The 25328-nt window shown below is 43.6% G+C and overlaps 1 protein-coding gene across 2 annotated transcripts in view; it reads left to right on the forward strand.

Moving 5' to 3' along the window:
- LOC149439018 (netrin-1) overlaps positions 1-25328 on the forward strand; it is a 177738-nt gene that overhangs the window by 97438 nt on the left and 54972 nt on the right. For both annotated transcript variants that reach the window (XM_089659570.1, XM_089659569.1), the window contains exon 4: positions 24290-24439. In XM_089659570.1, the coding sequence (XP_089515696.1) occupies positions 24290-24439 (150 nt within the window). The remainder of the gene's footprint in view (positions 1-24289; positions 24440-25328) is intronic.

Below are 25328 nucleotides of genomic sequence, written 5' to 3' on the forward strand. Positions count from 1 at the left end.
GAGCGTTTAATGCGATTCTTCTGCATTCATGAGAGGAACGTTTAGTGCGATTCTTCGGCATTCAGGAGAGGAACGTTCAGTACGATTCTTCAGCATTCAGGAGAGAAACGTTTAGTGCGATTCTTCGGCATTCAGGAGAGGAACGTTTAATGCGATTCTTCGGCATTCAGGAGAGGAACGTTTCATGCGATTCTTCGGCATTCAGGAGAGGAACGTTTCATGCGATTCTTCGGCATTCAGGAGAGGAACGTTTAATGCGATTCTTCGGCATTCAGGAGAGGAACGTTTAATGCGATTCTTCGGCATTCAGGAGAAGAACGTTTAATGCGATTCTTCGGCATTCAGGAGGGGAACGTTTAATGCGATACTTCGGCATTCAGGAGAGGAACGTTTAATGCGATTCTTCGGCATTCAGGAGAGGAACGTTTAGTGCGATTCTTCGGCATTCAGGAGAGGAACGTTCAGTACGATTCTTCAGCATTCAGGAGAGAAACGTTTAGTGCGATTCTTCTGCATTCAGGAGAGGAACGTTTAATGCGATTCTTCTGCATTCAGGAGAGGAACGTTTAATGCGATTCTTCGGCATTCAGGAGAGGAACGTTTAGTGCGATTCTTCGGCATTCAGGAGAGGAACGTTTAATGCGATTCTTCTGCATTCAGGAGAGGAACGTTTAATGCGATTCTTCGGCATTCAGGAGAGGAACGTTTAATGCGATTCTTCTGCATTCAGGAGAGGAACGTTTAATGCGATTCTTCAGCATTCAGGAGAGGAACGTTTAATGCGATTCTTCGGCATTCAGGAGAGGAACGTTTAGTGCGATTCTTCGGCATTCAGGAGAGGAACGTCTAACTGCCCCTAAACTCTGCTGCTCCTACACTCTACATACACGGGCACATTGGGGTTGATTTACTAAAGTCAAATAGACATTGAATTTTGCAAAGCGCAGTTGCTCCCGAGCTTAGTAAATGAGGTAAAGCTTCACTTTGCAAAGAATACCCAATCACGTGCAAGGAAAATTAAACAAAACTGCATTTTGCTTGTACATGATTGGACGATGGAAGTCAGTAAAGCTTTTGCTCATTTACTAAGCTCTTGAAGAGTGCACAGTCTGTTTGCCTTTAGTAAATCAACCCCATAGGCTTTTATTGAGTTCAGGGACTTGGGCAAAAAAAATGCCAAAAGTTCCTAAACTCACATTTAGGAGCAGCAGCGTACATGAGGCCTAACAGTGCTGCAATACAATGTATCAAAAACCATATAAACCACATATTATAAAAAATATGTGAAAAAATACTTACTGAAATGCATAAATAGTGTAAAGTTCATAAAAAAAAGTACCAAAGCGCACAAAATTCCACACAGCGTAACATATTATATAATCCTGATTAGAGAGTAATGGACAAGGATTCTTCCACCAATCAGAAGGCAGAGGATACATTCACCAGACACCATGGTGTGTACAATGAACCTTACCAAATGATAAGACCACCAGTAATAGAATGGTCAAAGTGCTTGTTGCCCACACTGGAATGTCATCTGGATGTTGCCGAACCTCCAAACTTGCTCCTATGTCTCACACTCCACAAAAGGATCAAACAAGCAAAGAAGGAAGAGACACACTCTCATGCTGTAGTAAAAAACAGCTACTAGTTTAATAAATGGTTAAAAACACATGAAATAAAAGCCACATAGGCTATACCGCATGATTAAATGTCAGTGCATAGGTCCTCCACTAGTATACAGTGGTGGCCCACTTCCAGGTTTCAATGTGCGTGATGGCGTCACCTCCGTTAGCCCCCCCGATGCATTTCTTCATCACAGATGTTATCAGGAGGAGTGGCTCCCAATAACTAAAGAATCCAGGCTAGAACTGAAGGAATATATAAAATTCAGAAATTGTCAGAGATCTTGCACTCCACCCAAACCGCCCTACTTAAAATCACCAACGACCTGCTAACCGCCAAAGCCAATGGCCACTATTCTATCCTCCTGCTCCTCGACCTTTCCGCGGCCTTCGACACTGTTGACCACCCCCTCCTCCTTGCCAAACTGCACTCCCTTGGCATCAAGGACGCTGCTCTCTCCTGGTTCTCCTCCTACCTTTCTCAACGCTCCTTCAGCGTCACCTACAACGCTGCCACCTCCCTCTCCCTCCCCCTCTCTGTCGGGGTCCCCCAAGGCTCTGTCCTCGGGCCCCTCCTCTTCTCCATCTATACCTCCTCCCTTGGCAAACTTATTCACTCCCACGGCTTCAATTACCACCTCTATGCTGACGACACCCAAATTTACCTCTCCACCCCTCACTTCACCCCCTCACTCTCCGCCCGCATCGCCCACCTCCTAAACGACATATCAGACTGGATGTCGCTCCATTTCCTCAAACTTAACCTATCCAAAACCGAGCTCCTGGTCTTCCCTCCACCCCGTGCCTCCCCCCCCATCTTCTCCATCACTACTAACAACGCCACCATCTCTCCCAGCCCACACGCCAAAGTCCTGGGTGTCACCCTGGACTCCCACCTCTCCTTCCTACCCCACATCCATCTGCTATCTAGATCTTGCAGGATCCACCTCCGCAACATCTCCAAGATACGCACATTCCTCACCCCAGACACCACCAAACAACTCGTACACTCCCTCATCATCTCACGCCTGGACTACTCCAACTCCCTCCTCACTGGCCTACCCAAACGAGCGCTATCCCCACTCCAGACCATCCTGAACTCAGCGGCTAGACTCATCCACCTCACCAACCGCTCCACATCTGCCTCCCCCCTCTGCCAATCCCTTCATTGGCTCCCGATTGCCCAACGCATCAAATTCAAACTGCTAACTCTGACCTACAAAGCCATTCACAATGCCGCCCCGAACTACATAACTGACCTGATACCCAAATACTACCCTACCCGTGCCCTCCGCTCCTCACAGGACCGCCTACTCTCTAGCTCCCTGGTCTCCTCCTCCCACGCCCGATTGCAGGACTTCTCCAGGACTTCCCCCATCCTCTGGAACGCCCTACCCCAATCCATCAGACTGTCACCTACCCTCCTCACCTTCAGGCGCACCCTGAAAACCCTCCTCTTCAGGGAAGCCTACCCCAACCTCACCTGACCTCACCCAACAACTAACCTCTTCCACTCCTCCTGCCACTCCATCCCCCACAGCCATTTCCTCCTGTACCACCTTCCCCTCCCTCCTAGATTGTAAGCTTGAAAGAGCAGGGCCCTCGAACCCCTCGTGTATTGTATTGTCACTGTCTTGTCTCATGTTCTGTCCTCCACTATAATGTACAGTGCTGAGCATACCCTTTGGCACTATATAAATACTGTATAATAATAATAATAATAATAATCTTAGGCCAGTCACGACTTCGAATATCTGATGTCATTTTAGTTTTTTCGGAACTCTAAAGCTGGACATACACCAGTAGAATCTCATTAGAACTTTCCTTCAGAAATTCTAAAACAATCACTCCTTGGAGCCCTTGATCTTGCCATCAATTAATTTTGCTTGAGAGTCCTTCATATTTCATCCAGACCTGTTACATGAGTGAAATCCAAGACGTATTTAAAGGGTTTATTTTGTGTTGAGAACATTCACATTACAATAAATACGATTTTTCCTGGACAAATCTGAATCCCAAACTTTTCAAATTTTCCCGAACAAAAACCACATTCACTATAGAATTTCATTTGGTTGGAAAAATGTTTTCCAATTTACCGGTAGTAGGATCAAATTTTCCAAAAATCTGATCCTACTAACCATTAGAAAATTGAACTAATGTGCTGAAAACAAAAATTTCAAACAAACTTCTCCCGGGGTATGGCCAGCTTTAAATGGGAAGGTTATTTCACTGCAAAGGAGCAGCAAATTCTGTAGCTGTTACATTTTACATTGCATCAGACACCAGGGATGGGAGATTACTTTCATTGGAATTGATTAGATTTACTAAATTTTTACCCCAGAAAAATCAACCAATGGCTTCGCTGGTGAACAAAGTCAACACTAACCCTTTGTGTATGAACAAAGGGATTGGGCGTTCGCATTGGGGTTAAGCCTCGTACACACGATGAGAATATCGGATGAATGATCATATTCACCTAGTTTCCTGCAGCATTCGCCCGATGCTGCTACTGTCCCTTGATGACTCTACTCTGAGAACTGAGCGATCATTGATTGATGATCGCGCAGTTCCTGGGTCTGCTCTGACTACAGACCAGTGACTGTCAGTTACCATTCTCTGCTCTGCCTCTGGGGCTCCGGGCTGAGGAGGGTGCGAGAGTGGCTATCTCGGGCTCTCAGCAGCTCACTGAGAAGCAAAGCCAGCTGCCGGAGCATGCATCTGGATGGATCCCAATGGTATTGTTGGGATCCCTACAGAGCATAGAGCAGCTCTGTGACATCAGCCAACAGCGGGATTTATCCCACTGTTGGCTGAATATGGGTCACAAGAGTGCACTCCTGGGACCCACTGGAGACTTAAAGCCAAAAAGAGCTTTGACCATACTTTTAACCTTTAGAAGCTTTTTAAAGCCCCTAGAACTCTTAAATACCAACAATAAACACCTTACTTTTTCCTTTCCCATTAACTCCAATGCATTTAGCCAAACAAAATTCTAATTTCACTTGCAGTTATCAGACACACAGAGAAGCAGAGCTCTGCTGAGGAAACTCAGACATTCAAATTTCCTGCCACAATACACAAATGTGATAATATTTGGCCACATACAGTATATCAAAAATATAAAATCTGTGTATAGTGCTTTATACAAAGAAGTCAGGTTCACACCTAGGATTGAACATTATGGCTACATAATAAAAGGGATTACATTACAGTCCCTTTTTTCAGATGAATGGGATTCCCAGTAAACTTCCCAATCAAGAAAGAGCATCTGAACTGCCATTCATTATAAGCAGTAGGCCCTTTCATTTTGTGGCTCTGGCACTGCAGCGTATTCAATAAAGAGCTCCTAAAGTTTGGACGCCTTTCACGTTCGATTTGGAGATGCGTTTCTTTGCATTTTGTGTCTCGTGGTTTTCAAACTCAGAAATGTGAATGAGTCCTTCTAGAGAGGAAGATGTTATCAGCCTTCCAGTGAAGAATGTCAAACAAGAACTGTCCAGAGCAGGGTTTCTCAACAAGGGTTCCATGAAACCCTAGGGTTCCTCCAGAGGTTGCTTGGGATTCTTTGAGCAATGAGCAGTTTCTACCTCTTGATCTTTTTTAGCTATCTGTAAGAGGGTAACTCTCCCAATGAGTATAAGGAGCATTCTTCCCACTGACCATCACACTAATGTATCATGAGTTGTAGATTATTATTATTATACAGTATTTATATAGCGCCAAAGGGTATGCTCAGCGCTGTATAGTAGCAAGGGGGACAGAACATGAGACAAGACAGTAACAATACACTACACGAGGGGTTCGAGGGCCCTGCTCTTTTGAGCTTACAATCTAGGAGGGAGGGGATGGTGGTACAGGAGGAGATGGCTGTGGGGGATGGAGTGGTGGGAGGAGTGGAGGAGGTTAGTTGTTAGGTGAGGTCGGGTGTTAGGTGAGGTTGGGGTAGGCTTCCCTGAAGAAGAGGGTTTTCAGGGTGCGCCTGAAGGTGAGGAGGGTAGGTGACAGTGTGATGGATTGGGGTAGGGAGTTCCAGAGGATAGGGGAAGTCCTGGAGAAGTCCTGCAATTGGGCGTGGGAGGAGGAGACCAGAGAGCTAGAGAGTAGGAGGTCCTGTGAGGAGCGGAGGGCACGGGTAGGGTAGTATTTGGGTATCAGGTCAGTTATGTATAGATATAGTCATTATTAGCAGGGGAAAAGTTATTTCAAGGGTTCCTCTGTGTTGAAGAGGCTGAGAAAGGCTGGTCTAGAGTATGAACCTCCTGACAATGTCTCAGGTAGTTATTTCACATCACTTACTTCTACAGCCCTAGATGGGGAACGTGTGTCTGTTTTCCTGCATTTTAATACTAATTACCATTATTTGGCCTAATAGGTCATTGGGTAGATGATCTCCCCAGTGGTGCACCAATGGTAAGACCTACAGATACAAGAGTGTGATCTGTAATTCTGGCTCTTGTAAATCCGAAGTAATCATCATATTCTTAAATTGATCCTTAAAGACTTTCTATTAAACCCAGAACAGAAGAAGAGAGCAGGCCTGAGGGAGGTCGTGCCACATAAATAAATCGTGGCGTGATTTCGACACCAGTTGCCTTGCCACGAGGCCGGTCATGGTAAATGTATGCTTCATGCACGATGTTTCCACTATGCTCTCCTTAAAAGTTTCCTAAAGTATCATTTTAATGATGTTGGAAATGATAATAACGTGATGGTATCATATAATGGCTGCTTGACCCTAATAGATATCTGTTTACGATTTGTTAGTAGGGATCAGGACTAGCGGGGTTCGATGCCTTTGTGGACCAACGCAACCACTTTGTTTTTCCAGAAAGGTTTGAGGGTGTTGTCCTTGCCTCATCTACAAGAAACCGAGGCGGCTTTATCTTCCCATAAAAACATTATTTAATAACATTATTCCGTCCAACGGATTAACCTCCGCTTCCACCATATTGTGTTTCAGGCACAGAGACAATACTGTAATGAAATCCGTCACCTAAACTCTCTCTGACACCAAATTCCTTCCTGAAGAGGCCTGCAATCACAGGGTGGGCCCGATATTACTGCAAAACATCCCGGCTCTCCTCTACCATTCAATAAAAGGAGAATTATAAAGCATAGGTCTGGCTTTTTATATTAAAATGTTAAATACAAGGGGGAGGTGATCCTCCTGTATGGCAGAAGGCTTGTGCTGGGATATATGAGAAGTCCACTTTTCACTCCTTCTCCACCTGCATCTTTGTTGCTTCAGAAGGTTAAAACCAACTTTTCTGTATGAGGTTGGTGATTTACAGGCCTCAAACAGCCAAGATGTTTAGACATCTGGATGCAGGGGTACGCCTCAGTGCTTCCATCTTGTCTCTGGGGAACACTTCATGTTCACCAGTTAGCGATTTTGCTTCCAATTTGTCCTCAACAACTGCCTCCATCCTGTTTTTCATGAGGTTTCTTGTTCAGCAGCTAGCCTAACTAATTCCATCTTGTCCTTAGAGAGGGCATTTTACACCATTTAGTTTAACCGCTTTTATCCTGTTCATTGTGAGGTTGCTTAAGCAACGGTGTACCTAATCGTCTCTGTCCTGTCTTCAGTTAGGCTTCTTGTCTAGCAGTTAACCTGAATGCTTCCATCTTGTCCTCAGTAGGGCTTGCCAATTATGGTGACTGCCTCCATCTTGTTATCACTAAGACTTTTGTAAGCTCTGTGCAGGCTTTAGTGTAGCAGTTAGCCTGACTGCCTCCATCTTGTCCTTGCTAAGGCTTCCTTGTAGCAGTTAGCTTAATTGCCCCCAGATTGCCTCCATCTTGTTCTTAGTGAAGCATTTTCTGCATCAGTTACCTTAACTGCTTTTAACTCCTAACTCCTTACCAGCAAGCAGAAAGCCTACCTTTCGCCATCTTGTCTTCAAGTAGTCTACTTGTCTAGCAGCTAGCCTAAGTGCTTCCATCTTGTCCTCGGTATGGCTTCTTGTGTAGCAATTAGGCTGACTGCCTTCTTCTTGTCCTTAGTAGGGCTTTTTTTTTGCATCTGAACTGCCTCCATCTTGTCCATAAAGTATCTCTTAACCCCCAAAATAAAGACAGTGTCTCTTACCTAATTTCACACTTGTATAAATACAGTGAGGAACAGAAGTATTTGAACCCCCTGCGATTTTGCAAGTTCTCCCACTTAGAAATCATGGAGGGGTCTGAAATTCACATTGTAGGTGCATTCCCACTCTGAAAGACAGAATTAAAAAAAAATTCAGGAAATCACATTGTATGATTTGTAAAGAATGTACTTGTCTTGCACGGCTGAACAGAAGTATTTGAACCCCTGAGAAGATCCGTGTTAATATTTGGTACAGAAGCCTTTGTTTGCAATTACAGAGGTCAGACGTTTCCTGTAGTTCTTGACCAGGTTTGCACTGCAACAGGGATTTTGGCCCCCTCCTCCACACAGATCTCCTTTATATCTGTCAGGTTTCGGGGCTATCGCTGAGCAACATGGAGTTTCAGCTCCCTCCAAAGATGTTCTATTGGATTTAGGTCTGGAGACTGGCTAGGCCACTCCAGAACCTTGATATGCTTCTTACGGAGCCACTCCTTGGGTCTCCTGGCTGTGTGCTTCGGGTCGTTGTCTTGTTGGAAGACCCAGCCACGACCCATCTTCAATGCTCTGACTGAGGGAAGGAGGTTGTTGCTCAAAATCTCACAATAAATGGCCCCATTCATCCTCTCCTTAATACAGTGCAGTCATCCTGTCCCCTTCGCAGAAAAGCACCCCCAAAGCATGATGTTACCACCCCCATGCTTCACAGTAGGGATGGTGTTCTTGGGATGCAACTCATCCTTCTTTTTCCTCCAAACACGACGAGTGAAGTTTAGACCAAAAAGTTCTACTTTGGTCTCATCTGACCATATGACTTTCTCCCATGCCTCCTCTGGATCATCCAGATGGTCATTGGCAAACTTCAGACGGGCCTGGACATGTGATGACTTGAGCAGGGGAACCTTCCGTGCAATGCATGATTTGAAACCATGACGGCGTAGTGTTCTACCGATAGTGACCTTTGAAACTGAGGTCCCAGCGCTCTTCATGTCATTGACCAGCTCCTCCCTTGTAGTTCTGGGCTGATTCCTCACCTTTCTTATCAGTGATACCCCACAAGGTGAGATCTTGCATGGAGCCCCAGTCTGAAGGAGACTGACAGTTGCCTTTAGCCTCTTCCATTTTCTAACAATTGCTCCAACAGTTGATCTATTTTCACCAAGCTGCTTGGCAATTGCCCCGTAGCCCATTCCAGCCTTGTGGAGGTCCACAATTTTGTCTCTGGTGTCTTTTGACAGCTCTTTAGTCTTGCCCATGGTAGTAGTTGGCGTCTGACTGACTGTGGGGTGGACAGGTGTCTTTAAAGAGCTCAGACAAGTGCTACTAAGTTAGATTAATGAGTGGAGTAGAGGTGGACTTTTTAAAGGCACAGTAACAGGTCTTTAAAATTCTGTCTCTCAGAGTGGGAATGCACCTACAATGTGAATTTCAGACCCCTCCATGATTTCTAAGTGGGAGAACTTGCAAAATCGCAGGGTGTTCAAATACTTCTGTTCCTCACTGTATGTTCAATTAGCCATGGTTGCTCCTTTATGTATAGATACTTCTTTAGCCTGTATGGCCCTTGCACTTCCTTTTTGATGGTGGTTTTGCAAGACCTACATGGTCTCATTGTAGGTCTGATGTAGCTGCCCTGCCTGGTACTTGGGCTACAATACTGCGTGCCAATGCAGCCAGCACTGGCATATAGAGCCACCTCTATCTAAATAAGCAGGTTAGTTACCTCAGACTGAGGGGGCATGCATGTGCATTGCTGAAAGCAGGCTTAAGTAAGCATTGGGTATGTAGTTTAAGTCGGCCATGATTATATACAGTATGCACTGCTCAACCATCCAGCTTCCCAGAATTATGGAGCAGATCAAATAATCACCAAATGAGCTGGGCAAGCTTGTTTAGAAGAATAATTGATGAGCTGGGCATTTTACATTTTATAATTACTGGGCACACTGCTTTTTATACAAGGCTTTAGTGATACCTAAGGAGGAATTTTCTGCAACAGTTAGCTTAACTGTTTCCATTGCATCCTTGGAGATGAGTCTCGGGCACCAGTTAGGTTGACTGTCTCCACTTTGTCCTCAGTAGGGCATCTTTTGCAGCCTGGTGGCCTCCATCTTGTCCATAAAAGAGCTTCTTGTGCTAGCCTTACTGACTTCATCTTGACTTCAGAAAGGTTTCCTTTGAGGCAGTTATTTCGTGTTTTTCCATCTTGTTCTTATTGAGTTTCCCTTTGCAGCAATTGGCCTCCATCTTGTCCACGTGAAAGCTTCTTGTGCCTTACTTCATCCATTTTTTCTTCAGAAGGTTGTAGCCATTTTTTCTCCATCTTGTTTTAAGAACATGTACATCTAGTGTAGAACCGATACATACATGACATTTCTGAAATAACTGCCTCATTCCCCACATCCTTTGTGCACCATATTCCGTCATCTCCCCCAGCGCCCACATTCTGATTTTGTTACTTTTTTTGGTTGTCCGCTGAGCTAAATCCATAACGTGACCTTTCAACGTGTTCTTGTTTGACAAATATATATCAGGGTGTCATGCCAGGTGTTCCATATAGACGTACGTACATTACGCACTGCTCAGTGCACCTGTGCAATCCTGTCAGCAGGTATATTAACCTCTTCCTGTTGTCACCCGGTGACCATCCCTGACACCATTCACAAGGGCGGTTTTTCTTTTTTTTTGTCATGGACACTGTGCAAAAAAAAAAAGGACCTGGGTGCATTGTTTTAAAGGGAAACACACATTTTAGTCCTCAAGAACGAACGTTTGGATACTTCACGGATGGCTTGTTGTCGGCCGTTTTATTGACACAAGGACAGGGTGACGCATGCAGCATTCACATTACTGACATTTTCACTTGGCATTTTAAGCGCTCATAAAACATTCACCACCTTTTGTGAGCAGGAGAATGACACGAAGATTAGGCTGTCCAAACACTTTCCTGCTGTACGACGGACGGTGTATAGAACACTTTTCAGCATGAACTCCTTCCGAAACTTCCCATAGAGATATAAAATATAAACTTTTTAATGATACATAAAAAAATATCTATTTTTGTACATTCTAGACCTTGCTTTGCTTCTAGGACAATTGCAAAAATTCCCTTTGTCAAGTGAAGCTGCACATTTTATGAAGTAATGTGGAGAAAGTTACTTCAGGTCCCTCTAGGCATCAGATGTCAACCCTTAGAAGTTGCATTTAGAATAAAACTCAAATTGTGAAAATCTCATAAAAGCATTAACGTGTTTAAAAAGTCATATTCAAACTTTTTAAATATGCAGCTTTCATTAAAAAAATAAATCCTGCCGCGAAGGTTCAGTCAGTTCCTGTTATAGGGTGACAATGTTCTGTCTTTAATACTAAAGAACGGACCTCCTGCGCTAGAAATGGGGCCCTATCGGTAAAGCTGCTGACACTTAACCTCCTACCAAAGTGAGTGAATGAACAATAAATAATATAAAGTGCAGCGCTAAACCTAAAATACTATATATAATGATAAATATATAAATAAATACGTGCTAAAAATCTGTGCAAAATATATATCTGTGCAATAGATAATACAAAGTGCAGCGCTAAACCTAAAATACTAAATATAATAATAAATATATAAATACGTGCTAAAAATCTGTGCAAAATGTGCAAATAAAGTAAAGTGCAACACGTGTATTCCCACCGGGAATATTAGAAGTGTTCAAAGTGATCACAATCAATAATTCAAAATCACTCCAAATATGAATTACCGTATTTTTCGCTCCATAAGACACACCTGACCATAAGACGCACCTAGGTTTTAGAGGCAGACACAGTACAGGGGATGACCAGAGACTGCGGACAGCACAGGGATGACCAGAGACTGCGGACAGCACAGGGATGACCAGAGACTGCGGACAGCACAGGGATGACCAGAGACTGCGGACAGCACAGGGATGACCAGAGACTGCGGACAGCACAGGGATGACCAGAGACTGCGGACAGCACAGGGATGACCAGAGACTGCGGACAGTACAGATGACTGCTGACCTTTGGGGAGGTGGGGAGCGGGTACCTGAATTTGACAGGTACCCGCTCTTACTTCTGCAGAGTTTTTGTTTGATCTTACCTGTTCCTCGATCCAGCCGCGCGCTGTCTTCCCGGCTTCTGTAATGGCGCTCGGCATGACAGCCGGGTGCCCAGTGCGCATGAGCGAGAAGCACTTGCGCTTTGTGATTGGTCCGGCGGCTTCTGGGATCGGTCATGTGTCCCAGGTACCGCCTTACCATTCACAAGAAGCACCGCTTCTTGCGCATGCGCACTTGGCACCCGGCTGTCATGCCCAGTGCCCACACTACAGAAGCCGGGAAGACAGCGCGCCGCTGGATAGAGGAACAGGTAAGATCAAAGAACAAAGAAGTAAGAGCGGGTACCTGTCCAATTCAGGTACCCGCTCCCCACCTCCCCAAAGGTCAGCAGTCCTCTCCATAAGGTCCCACTGCAGAGCTGAGAGGCCGGCCCGGTATTCTGCACGGCGGCGGTGGAAATACCGGACCGGCCGCTCTATTTTCGCTCCATAAGACGCACTGACATTTTCCCCCCTTTTTTGGGGGGAAAAAAGTGCGTCTTATGGAGTGAAAAATACGGTACTCAAAATAAGTCCATATAAAAAATAGTGTCCAAACAAGACAAAAAACTCTCAATCTTCATGCATGTGATGACAAGTGTCCACACTGTGTGAATCCAAACAATGGCTGCAGTGGCCCCTCACCTCCTTACATAGACCCCACAGGGTCAGCTTGCCTTAGGATAAAACACCACTCTGATGAATCACCAGATCCTCCCCAGAATCATATACTCTCTCAGCAGCTTCCTCCTCGGTTCATATATAGACAGAAAGCTCTCACAGTGTAAAACTGTATTTATTCATTATATATATAATAAAAATGCCCACTCACATTTAGATCTTCAATATCAGGCTTCTATACCACATGCTATGAATGCCCTGCATGGGTATTTAATATAGGGGTTTCAAAATATGGCCGCCACGCCGGAAATGACATCACCGCGCTCCCAGAATCCAACGCGTTGCATCACGATAGACACGTGACTTCCTCAGGGTTCAATGTTCTGTCTTCGTCTCCCAATTGTGCTTCTGGGTTGCCAGCCTGTCATATGGGCTTCCTATGGAGACTAAAGGTGGCTGTTTCATCACACATTAATGCAGGCATGGTGCATTGTTGTAAAAGAATGATGGGACAAGGCGGCACGACCATCTAAGTGTAGATTTATGGGACAAGGGGGCACGACCATCTAAGTGTAGATTTATGGGACAAGGGGGCACGACCATCTAAGTGTAGATTTATGGGACAAGGGAGCACCAACATCTAAGTGTAGATTTATGGGACAAGGGAGCACCAACATCTAAGTGTAGATTTATGTGACAAGGGAGCACCAACATCTAAGTGTAGATTTATGGGACAAGGGAGCACCAACATCTAAGTGTAGATTTATGGGACAAGGGAGCACCAACATCTAAGTGCAGATTTATGGGACAAGGGAGCACCAACATCTAAGTGCAGATTTATGGGACAAGGGAGCACCAACATCTAAGTGCAGATTTATGGGACAAGGGAGCACCACCATCTAAGTGCAGATTTATGGGACAAGGGAGCACCAACATCTAAGTGCAGATTTATGGGACAAGGGAGCACCAACATCTAAGTGTAGATTTATGGGACAAGGGAACACCAACATCTAAGTGCAGATTTATGGGACAAGGGAGCACCAACATCTAAGTGTAGATTTATGGGACAAGGGAACACCAACATCTAAGTGCAGATTTATGGGACAAGGGAGCACCAACATCTAAGTGCAGATTTATGGGACAAGGGAGCACCAACATCTAAGTGTAGATTTATGGGACAAGGGAGCACCAACATCTAAGTGCAGATTTATGGGACAAGGGAGCACCAACATCTAAGTGCAGATTTATGGGACAAGGGAGCACCAACATCTAAGTGCAGATTTATGGGACAAGGGAGCACCAACATCTAAGTGTAGATTTATGGGACAAGGGAGCACCAACATCTAAGTGTAGATTTATGGGACAAGGGAGCACCAACATCTAAGTGTAGATTTATGGGACAAGGGAGCACCAACATCTAAGTGCAGATTTATGGGACAAGGGAGCAACAACATCTAAGTGTAGATTTATGGGACAAGGGAGCACCAACATCTAAGTGTAGATTTATGGGACAAGGGAGCACCAACATCTAAGTGCAGATTTATGGGACAAGGGAGCAAAAACATCTAAGTGCAGATTTATGGGACAAGGGAGCAAAAACATCTAAGTGCAGATTTATAGGACAAGGGAGCACCAACATCTAAGTGCAGATTTATGGGACAAGGGAGCACCAACATCTAAGTGTAGATTTATGGGACAAGGGAGCACCAACATCTAAGTGTAGATTTATGGGACAAGGGAGCACCAACATCTAAGTGCAGATTTATGGGACAAGGGAGCACCAACATCTAAGTGTAGATTTATGGGACAAGGGAGCACCAACATCTAAGTGCAGATTTATGGGACAAGGGAGCACCAACATCTAAGTGCAGATTTATGGGACAAGGGAGCACCAACATCTAAGTGCAGATTTATGGGACAAGGGAGCACCAACATCTAAGTGCAGATTTATGGGACAAGGGAGCACCAACATCTAAGTGCAGATTTATGGGACAAGGGAGCACCAACATCTAAGTGCAGATTTATGGGACAAGGGAGCACCAACATCTAAGTGCAGATTTATGGGACAAGGGAGCACCAACATCTAAGTGTAGATTTATGGGACAAGGGAGCACCAACATCTAAGTGTAGATTTATGGGACAAGGGAGCACCAACATCTAAGTGTAGATTTATGGGACAAGGGAGCACCAACATCTAAGTGTAGATTTATGGGACAAGGGAGCACCAACATCTAAGTGTAGATTTATGGGACAAGGGAGCACCAACATCTAAGTGCAGATTTATGGGACAAGGGAGCACCAACATCTAAGTGCAGATTTATGGGACAAGGGAGCACCAACATCTAAGTGCAGATTTATGGGACAAGGGAGCACCAACATCTAAGTGCAGATTTATGGGACAAGGGAGCACCAACATCTAAGTGTAGATTTATGGGACAAGGGAGCACCAACATCTAAGTGTAGATTTATGGGACAAGGGAGCACCAACATCTAAGTGTAGATTTATGGGACAAGGGAGCAAAAACATCTAAGTGCAGATTTATGGGACAAGGGAGCAAAAACATCTAAGTGTAGATTTATGGGACAAGGGAGCAAAAACATCTAAGTGCAGATTTATGGGACAAGGGAGCACCAACCTCTAAGTGTAGATTTATGGGACAAGGGAGCACCAACCTCTAAGTGTAGATTTATGGGACAAGGGAGCACCAACATCTAAGTGTAGATTTATGGGACAAGGGAGCACCAACCTCTAAGTGTAGATTTATGGGACAAGGGAGCACCAACCTCTAAGTGTAGATTTATGGGACAAGGGAGCACCAACATCTAAGTGTAGATTTATGGGACAAGGGAGCACCAACATCTAAGTGTAGATTTATGGGACAAGGGAGCACCAACATCTAAGTGTAGATTTATGGGACAAGGGTAACATCTAAGTGTCCGCTGTTGTCTCCATCAGGAAACCAGCCCTGAGGAACATCTTGTAGCCATTGTTGAAGCGCATGTAGACAGGACGTGGCTGTGCCTTATGCCTGCAGTTTTCGAGGTGGCCTTGGGGCAGAACTATATATATAGGACCCAAGCATTAGATAGGTTAGAAGAATTTTTCGTAGGAAAAGTTGTCAAGTCAGCCCAACATTCCAAAGGATCGTGATGTTTAGAAAGAGGCCACTTTTCTTATTGGAATATGTTTGGAGTTAAGATTTTTCAGTGGCAACGCAAGTAGTGGCTCCCAATTACCTGCCATGGCCAGCTCCAGTCCCGGCGCCTTTGCCCTTCAGCTGAATAATACAAAAATAGTAACACAAAAATTCTCCGATGGAAAAGTCCTGGAAGTTGCACAACTCCGTTAAACCCAGTAAGAGGGCATATGACAGCCTCAATCAGGGCTCCAACCAGGCCATGCCCCCAATGCCTAACTCCACCCATGGAGTTTTCATGATGGAGTTCCCCTTCTTGTGGGGTTTTGCTGATGTGTGACTTTAAGGACTTTTCCTTTTTCAATAAGATGTCTAGAGCTGGGACAAGCTCTGTCCTTGTCTGCACTCCAAGCGGTTGCTACATAAGAGGACTGTCAGGGCAGGGGCCGAGGAACGGACAGGCAGGCCTAACAATGTAACGCACTGGCTGACGACAACCACCACCCACAGACCGAAGTCCCTCACGGCGCGGAGTCTAAGTCCCAGGCTGCCCTTCACCAGGGCCCCTGATGGTGGGGATGGACTTGACGCATCCAGGAACCAGGTCGCGGCCCCCGAGACACCTCAGCTGCGGTAATGGCCGCCGCCAATGGCGTGTAGCTGGTGGAAGAGACAAAAGAGTAGTCAGACAAGCCGGGTCAACAACAACAGGACAAAACAGTACAGGACAGCAGACGAGAATCACAGGTCACGAGCCGGGTTCAGCAACAGAGGGTCAGATCAAAGGAGAATACAAAGAATAGTCAAGTCACAAGCCGAATCAGATACCAGGAGAGTCACGAGAGTCAGAACAGAGTAATAGCAACACAAAGACACAAGACACAAGTGCAAAGAGCATGTGCGGGCCACAGGCTTATATGTCATCAGCCACACCCCTCTGGGGGATGGACCACAGAGACCTGAAGGCATAAAAGGATTCCCACCATGCACAGCAGAATCCAAGATGGACGCCAGCACATGGAGTAACATGACCTCAGGGATAAGGTAGGACCTTGACAAGGACCTGATGAAGCCTTGAATGGCATGTGTCACAAAAAGTCTAAGTAAACAGTTTCAACATTTTAAGTTAAAAGCATAGGTTCATGTTGCATACATTTCCAAATACAGTGTTAGGTCAATATGGCACGTCTAGGAACCTCTGCAGAGTGCGGTCCCAAACTCTAACCTACATGAGCTTCCAACTTGGACATGTAGTCAGCAACCCAAGAGAGAACTTCAGCAGCCAACTTGTGATGTCACCAGACCACATTCTCAGATCACTGTACCAGAACTGGAGGAGAAGGTTCCTGTTGGTCCTTTTGAGCTCCAGTTCTTGTACAGTAAATGCTGATTGGTGCTTACAATCTTGGCCGGTTTTTTTTTTTGTTCATATTGCTTTTTACACAAGGGGTTTGTAATACTTTTAGCATGGATTTTCTATGCATATTAGCTGAACTGCTTCTCTTTCATCATTAACATATTTCTTGACAACGGTTAGACTTGACTATCTCTATTTTGTCCTCAGTAGGGCTTTCTGTGTATCAATTATACAAACTTCCTTCATATTGTCCTTTATGAAGGCTCCCTGTGCAATAGATGGCATCACTGCCTTCATCTTGTCTTTAGTAAGGCTTCTTGTTTAGCAGTCAACCTTCCGTTCTCCACCTTTTTACCATTTCCTTAGGTAACAATTGACCTGACTGCCTCCATCTTGTCCTCATGAGAGCTTCTTGTGCAGACGTTTGTCTTCCTTCCTCCATTTTATCTTCAGAAAGGTTTCAACCAGACTTTGCCCATTTTGTTCTCTTTTCTTTTGCATCAATTGGTCTAATCTCCTCCATCTTGTTCTTGAGAAGGTTTCTTGTGCAAGAACTAGCCCTACTTCCTCTGTTTTATCTTCAGAAGGCTTCAGCTGAGCAATGGGCCAAACCTTCTTCATCTTGTACTGTGACACTGTAAACATGTCCATGAATGTTCTAAATCTGTATAGAACCGATACATACACAACATTTCTGAAATAACTCCCACATTCCACACACCTTTTGTGGGCCATACTCCTCTTCCCAGAGTCTGAAACCAGACAGAGATCTCTAGTAGCGAACGGGCTTCCAATGGTGATGACGTCTGGTGACATCACTGGATTTTAAGTCCACATTCTTCTCAGATCACCACACCAGGACTGGAGGAGAAGGTTCCTGATGGTCCTTTTGAGCTCTTGTTCTAGTGTAGTAGAGAAATAGAAGAGAAGAGCAGAAAAATACATATTGGTCTGACAGAAATCCAGTAAGCTCCTAACTTCTGTGGAGAGCTGACAACACTGCCTTCCATGGACAGAAATCCCACACAGTGTTGTCAGCCCTGCCCAGTTCTACTTTGCTGGACTACAGGACACCTCTGTTTCTTTAATGGAGATGGGAAGAGGTAAGGTTTTCTGTCATCCAGCAGGTGAGAACACTGCTTGGGATTTTTGTGCAGCAGGAGCAACACTACATAAGCAGGCTCTACTTTATTTATGCCTTGCTAACCTGATTTACATAACTTGCTGCAAGTCTACAAGACAGAGACTGATTGAAAACAACAGACACTCCGCAGTCTCTAATGAGATGAAGTATCCACAATGCTCCTGGTGGCCAGAGACCATGTGATCTAGGCTGCAGGTCCCAAAGCAGAGCTCAGGACTAGTCAGGTATGAAAGAGGGACTTGGTTTTTTGTAAACTTATAATTACAATATGATTATGTTGACATGGGCCCTGCATCTCACGCGGCTTCAAATGACAGGTCCACTTTAAGTCAGTTTTGTAACGATGCTGTAATACAAAAAGCCATGGTTTGCTTCCATCTGAAAGTGAATCACACGGTGCACGCATCCAGCTTTCATCTAACACAACAAAAAGAATATTGAAGAGTTGAAGCCGCGCCTGAAAGATAAACACAAGAGACAATGGCGCAAGATGCTGCCCAACCGATGAAGGCTGCAACGTGCAAATATCAGGGAATTTTACTTTATAGTAAATGTAAATATATTACATCTCAAACATGCTACCGAGGATAGAAATGAAACAATACAGAATCATAGGCTCTTGAAAGTCTGAGGTGTGACAATTTAATTCCAGGACTGTAAAAAAGAATTGTTTGTGCAGGAGCACTGTCGTGGTGGAGATTATTATTATTATACAGGATTTATGGCACAAACAGTTTGCTCAGCGCTTTACAATATAACGGGAGATAATACAGCAACAATACAGTTCAATACAAGAGGGTTAGGAGGGCCCGATCCTGGGAGCTTACAATGCTAATAATAAAACCACAACTACTACTAGTAATAAAGTGCATAATACTATTATTATTATTATACAGGATTTATATATTATTATTATTATACAGGATTTATATATTATTATTATTATTATTATACAGGATTTATATATTATTATTATTATACAGGATTTATATATTATTATTATTATACAGGATTTATATTATTATTATTATTATACAGGATTTATATTATTATTATTATTATACAGGATTTATATATTACTATTATTATACAGGATTTATATATTACTATTATTATACAGGATTTATATATTATTATTATTATACAGGATTTATATTATTATTATTATACAGGATTTATATATTATTATTATTATACAGGATTTATATTATTATTATTATACAGGATTTATATATTATTATTATTATACAGGATTTATATATTACTATTATTATACAGGATTTATATATTATTATTATTATACAGGATTTATATATTACTATTATTATACAGGATTTATATTATTATTATTATACAGGATTTATATATTATTATTATTATACAGGATTTATATATTACTATTATTATACAGGATTTATATATTATTATTATTATACAGGATTTATATATTATTATTATTATACAGGATTTATATATTATTATTATTATACAGGATTTATATAGCTCCAACAGTTTGCTCAGCGCTTTACAATATAACAGGAGACAATACAGCAACAATACAGTTCAATACAAGAGGGATAGGAGGGCCCTGATCCTGGGAGCTTACAATCTAGGAGATTCCACTTGTCAGGCCAGAGATCCAGTCTTTTCCTCCAAATATATTCCTGTAACCTTTTCAGAATTTCCAAGTAACAATCTTGATTGACTGTTGTACCATGTTCTATGAACTCGTACAGAACTATCCCACATTTGCATCCGTCCTTTAAGTTTTTGGCTGCCCACTTCTTGGGTCATCATGGACATCTTCTCACCCCTCCTTAAACCCCCCCATGCCATTCAAAAACACTTGAATTCTTCATGGAATTTTCACCATAAGCCTGTTGTAACAGAGTTAAAGTTTCACTCACACTTTTGTCAATTTTCACGCAAAATGTGATGTTAATCATCTGCTCCAGATTCCTGTCACTCATTTTCTGCCAACAGTGCATGCACACGTTATTTATTCTACTGCTCCGTAAAGACCGAGTCCGCTGGCCTGCGACCCAGGAGAGTGCAAGTTAGAACATGTCAGAACACGCTTGGGGGGCAAATGGCTGTGAGACACACCACCACTATGCTACGCCACGGGCATTCTGGGAATTACATTGTCATACCTTCTATAGTCCATAGACCTCTTTAACCTCTTCCTCCGCCCAGTCCCAGCATTCCTTTAATAATGTCTATCTGCCCGGGGAGGGAAAGATCGGCTAATCAGCTGACCAATGTGACTGGCCGTCACAGTGGTAACATGATTGGGAGCTGGTCCTATTAGCTCCCAATCATTAGCAAGGACCAAGAGCTGTCTGTCTGACAGCTCTGTGACTGTGCTGGGTGGGCGCATGTGGTGAGTGTGCTGCCCACACAAAAAGCTCTGCTACCCATGGACACATATGTGAGCATTAAAACCCACCCTCTTCGGCGCTACACAAGAGGCTGAAGGAACTTTGAACCCAGAAACAAAAATGAAATGTATTGCAGCTTACCAGTACACTCTAGATATGGTGACTGCATTAGTTTTCTTTTTTTTTTTGAGGCTGAATACATTTTCTGAAGAATATGCCTTTTGATCCTTGTGAGCTGAAATGACATATCAAACAATGTTATCTGCTTCCCCCAGTAAACAGCAAAGAGATGTGGATTTTGAGGGGGGGGGGGGGGTACGCATTTGTAATCCAAATGGGAAGGGCAGCTTTTTTCAACCTTTTCAACACAGAGGAACCCTTGATATAACTTTCTGGTCCTGAGGAACCCCTGCTAAAAATGACTATATCTGCAACTCATGATGGTTAGTGGGAAGAATGTCCCTTACACTTGTGGCCACTGGGAAGAATTACCACCTTACAGATAGCAAAAATGATCAACGGTGTCAGTGGGAACTTCTCTAAGGCAGGAAGAAATTGCTCATTGCTCAAGGAACCCCAAGCAGCCTCTGGAGGAACCCTAGGATTCCATGGAACCCTGATTGAGAAACCCTGGCCTAGGGTGACAACGCTGTTCTTCCATAGATACAGAACAGTGGGTGTCACCTAATGACATGAAGTGTGTTACTGGCAGGATCACCAGGTGAAAAAACAGAAAAAAAATCCTGAAGAAATAAAACGAATACAGCCTCTACATCTAAGGACTTGTAAGCTCGAATATATAAAATTGTAATTTTAGGTTTAGATATGCAGAAGTCTAGTTTTCGATGGTCCTCTCTGTACATTCCTTGCAGATGCCTCGACCACTGATGGCCCACAACCACAGATTGTGAAACCATGAACTAGATGGGAGCTATAGGAGGTTAAAAACTGAAGGAAAGTAAAGAGAAAAAAAATGGATAGCAGTCTATAGGAAGTGGAAAAATAAACAGGAAGGTAATATAGAGCAACGTGAATACCACAAAGCAAGAGAAGAGTTTGGAAAAGGGAAACCGGTATGGAAACATATACAAAGATAGATGGCAGAAAGACAATGAAGGAAAGAACTGGACAGCAATAGAGAAAAGTGAAAATAAATCTATACAAATTATAAAATGTAGTGAAGAAAAGAGATATTTACAGAGCATAAAGAATGATTGAGAGAGAAGAGGAAGAATAAAAGATCCTAATGAATCTTTTGTGGATTGAACTGGATGGACTTGTGAGTCTTTTTTCAACCAAATGAACTATGTAATGAAAATCTTTTCAACTACAGCTAAGCTTTGAAACAGCCTTTTTCAACCTTCTTTATCCCAGGGGATCCCCTAAAATAATGTTCAGGTATCGGGGAACCCCTGCCAAATCCAATTTGTTGCAGTTAGTGGGGAGAATTTCCATTACATTGGTGGTCAGGAGAAAGATGGCACCCCTTATTGTGGTGGCCAGAATACCACCCTTACAGAGTGCTAGAAGAAATCATTAGGATCATGCTATTGGCTCTTCCAAGTGGTGTTGGCCCTGGAACTATGCAGGTACCATCAAATGGGAGGTCAGTCAGCCACAACCAAAGGGACCCCTGGAGAAATGTACTAGAAAACAAAAAAAGGCTCACCAACCAAGTGTATTATCTTTGTAAACCATTTATTAATAAAAAATAGACAATTGTTATACTCACAAACACAAGTGTTACATAAAGCCTATCAACAAATCACAAATCCCAGGACATGAGATCTAATGCACATACTCTATTACATGGGAAGAAGCCACATGGGTCCAGTATGTTGACGCGTTTCAAGGGGAGTCCCCTCTTCATCAGAGGGGACTCCCCTTGAAATGTGTCAGCCTTACTAGACCCAAGTCTCCGATGGAAAAAAAGGGCATCCAAGAGGCGCTGGGACTTTGATATGAGTTTAAACAAGGTAGTAGGAGGGCAAAAAACACATGGCTCTGGCTAGGCTGCTCACAATAGGTAAGACCACCCTACAGTGGGTACTCCAGCAGGTTACCAATACTAGACTCAAGTGGTTTCTTCCCATGTAAGAAAGTCCATTGGATCTCATGTCTCTGGATTTGTTGATGAGCTTATGTAACACTTGTGTTTGTGAGTATAACAATTGTCTACTTTTTAATAATAAATGATATACAAGGATAATGCACTGGGCTCCTGTGCCCTCCTGGGGCTTCTCCAGTCCTAAGAGGGCAGCAAAGCATGGTGGTCTATCGTATTTTTGGAGTGGAACAGCGAAGGTCCATAATAAGTAACTGTTCCTCCTGCACTTAATAGACACCTAAAACCGATGTAGAAGCTGCTGGTACCCAAACCCCTTACCCAAAGGTGTACTTTAACGACAAATAAATTAACATATGGTAATTTGTCAGTGAAGGTCCAGCAATCTCTGAAGACCACATTAGAGCATAAGAGGTTGTTTCTGTTAAAGCAGTAGTATACCACCCGAAAAGAGAACCAAAACAAATGGGCCTCCTGCAGGTTTAGGTCATGATGTACTAGTATGCACTGCATACTAGTACATTATGACAGACTTACCTGTACACTGAGCCCTCCAGCGCTGTGCTGTCACGACTCCCTGGCGCCGCCATCTTCACCCGATCTTCCTTCCGGTTTCATGGGAGCCCTCAGCACGGAGGTCCGGAATGCTGTGCCGTCCCTTCAGAAAGCATGCGCCGTTGACATTACCAGCTGCATGCTGTATGAATACCTTCTAAACATTGCAAGTTTTGGAGATATTCATTGTACTGTATGCCTTATTATAGGCTTACCTGTAGGTACAACTTTACTGCCACTTTAACCTTTGGAGGAACCCTAGTGTTCCATAGAGCCCTGGTTGAGAATGGCTAAAAGAAAACAAAATTGCACCCGAGTTACCAAAATAACATGGAGGGTGAGGACATGGAGTATGTAACGGGAAATAAAAAGCTGCAAATGTTTTTTTATAGCTAGAATAAAGGTTTAGATTTTAATGTTTTGCGGGTGGATGGGTGTAGGAAAAGTGTTGGTTCACGCCAGTTGTTCCCACAACAGACTCTACGAAGAGAATTGTAATAGACGGTCAAAGCAACCAATCAGATACTTTACTTATTATTATATTATTATACGGTATTTATATATCGCCAAAATGTTTGCTCAGCGCTGTACATTATAGTGGGGGACAGAACATGAGACAATCCAGTAACAATACAATACACGAGGGGTGCGAGGGCCCTGCTCTTTCGAGCTTACAATCTACAATCCTACTTATTGCAGAGCATTACGAGGAAGTGAAATTACAAATGTGATTGATCGCTTTGGTAGAGCAAACTGAGTTGTCGGTCTTTGGACATAATAGGAAATTAATTATGTAAACGACATATTGTGTTTTTATTACGATTGTATAAACTGACGGATGTTTTTTTGAAGTTGAAGGCGGCCATTTTGTAGGAAGGGTTTCTCCAGGAGTCTTGAATACTGGATCCTAGTGAACCCATAGGCTTCCTAAATCCTGACCTTCCTCACAAAATGGCCAGCCTTTATTACACCTGTCTATTAGCACATGAGGGCTTTTATTATTAGTAGTATGCCTGTTGTGATTTTATGCAGTGAATCTATAGCTTGTACTGGCTTCAGTAGACAGCTTGCATGATAGATCCCCCCGCTCCCCCCTTCCTTTTGGCTGTCCCCTCCCTGGCGGACCTCGGAGTCACCATGTAATATGGTACTTGTGTTTTGGCTTTGTGACCTTGTGCTGTTTTTTCCAAACCCTTCTTGTCTGTTCCACCCCGCAGCCTGCGACTGCCATCCTGTTGGTGCGGCCGGCAAAACCTGTAATCAGACCACGGGCCAGTGTCCCTGCAAGGATGGCGTGACTGGCATAACGTGCAATCGATGTGCCAAGGGCTACCAACAAAGCCGCTCGCCCATTGCCCCCTGCATAAGTATGTCTTGTCAAACTTTATGTGTCGTACAAACTATTAACCAGCAATGCCATTTACTCTAGACCTAAAGAGTATCCAGAATGTTTTCACCATCAATGGAAGGGTCTTGAGGTGTTAAAACAACAACCAATGGGCTTCATGTATAGAATGATCGAATATAATAGGTTCCATCAACTACAGTGATCCTTCTTACGTATGAAGTCCATTGTATTTGTTGGACCACAGTTCATGGGTGTTGACTATCAACAAGCCTGTGACATCACCAAGAAGCAATTCAAAGGCTTTGGTTCCTAGTAGTTCTCTGGCATCCTCATATTAAACCTACAAGATGGCTGCCAGGTAGAAGCAACATGCCAACAGCCAAGAGGTGATGCAACACTTTGGAATCAAATGGGTTAGTTACGAATCAAAACAGCTAAGGACACGAAGTCTGATTGCAGAGGCAGCCATTCAATCAACTGACTATAGTAGCTTATTGAATCTTTAGGCAGCTACCTCTGAATAGATTGGCCATAGCCTTGGGTCATTGACTTATCCAGAGAAGAGCTATGAAACAGCTATGAGTAAATGGTATTGTTCTCCACCAAATGTCTCCTACTAACAATGCGTGATGTGATTGTGAGTTAATATATAGAGGAAGAGAGCCCAGCATGGGATTCACTGATCCAGCCGTAACCCGTAGCAGCCAATAGATGGCGGGCAGTCAATATAGTATCAGCAAATTGCTAAAGCGGATCTCCACTCTACATAAACTTCATCAGCAATTGCCAAATCATCATTCCCTAATTCCAGTCTTCGAGGACCAGGTTGTGTTTTCTAAACCTCCAGAGAAAATATGACCTGTCACTGTTCCCCGAGGACTGGTTTGGAATAAAGTAGCCTTCCTCCT

This window comes from Staurois parvus, unplaced genomic scaffold (assembly GCF_062004578.1).
Source record: "Staurois parvus isolate SC_StPar_1 unplaced genomic scaffold, SC_StPar_1.0 ptg001165l, whole genome shotgun sequence".
NCBI lineage: Eukaryota > Metazoa > Chordata > Amphibia > Anura > Ranidae > Staurois > Staurois parvus.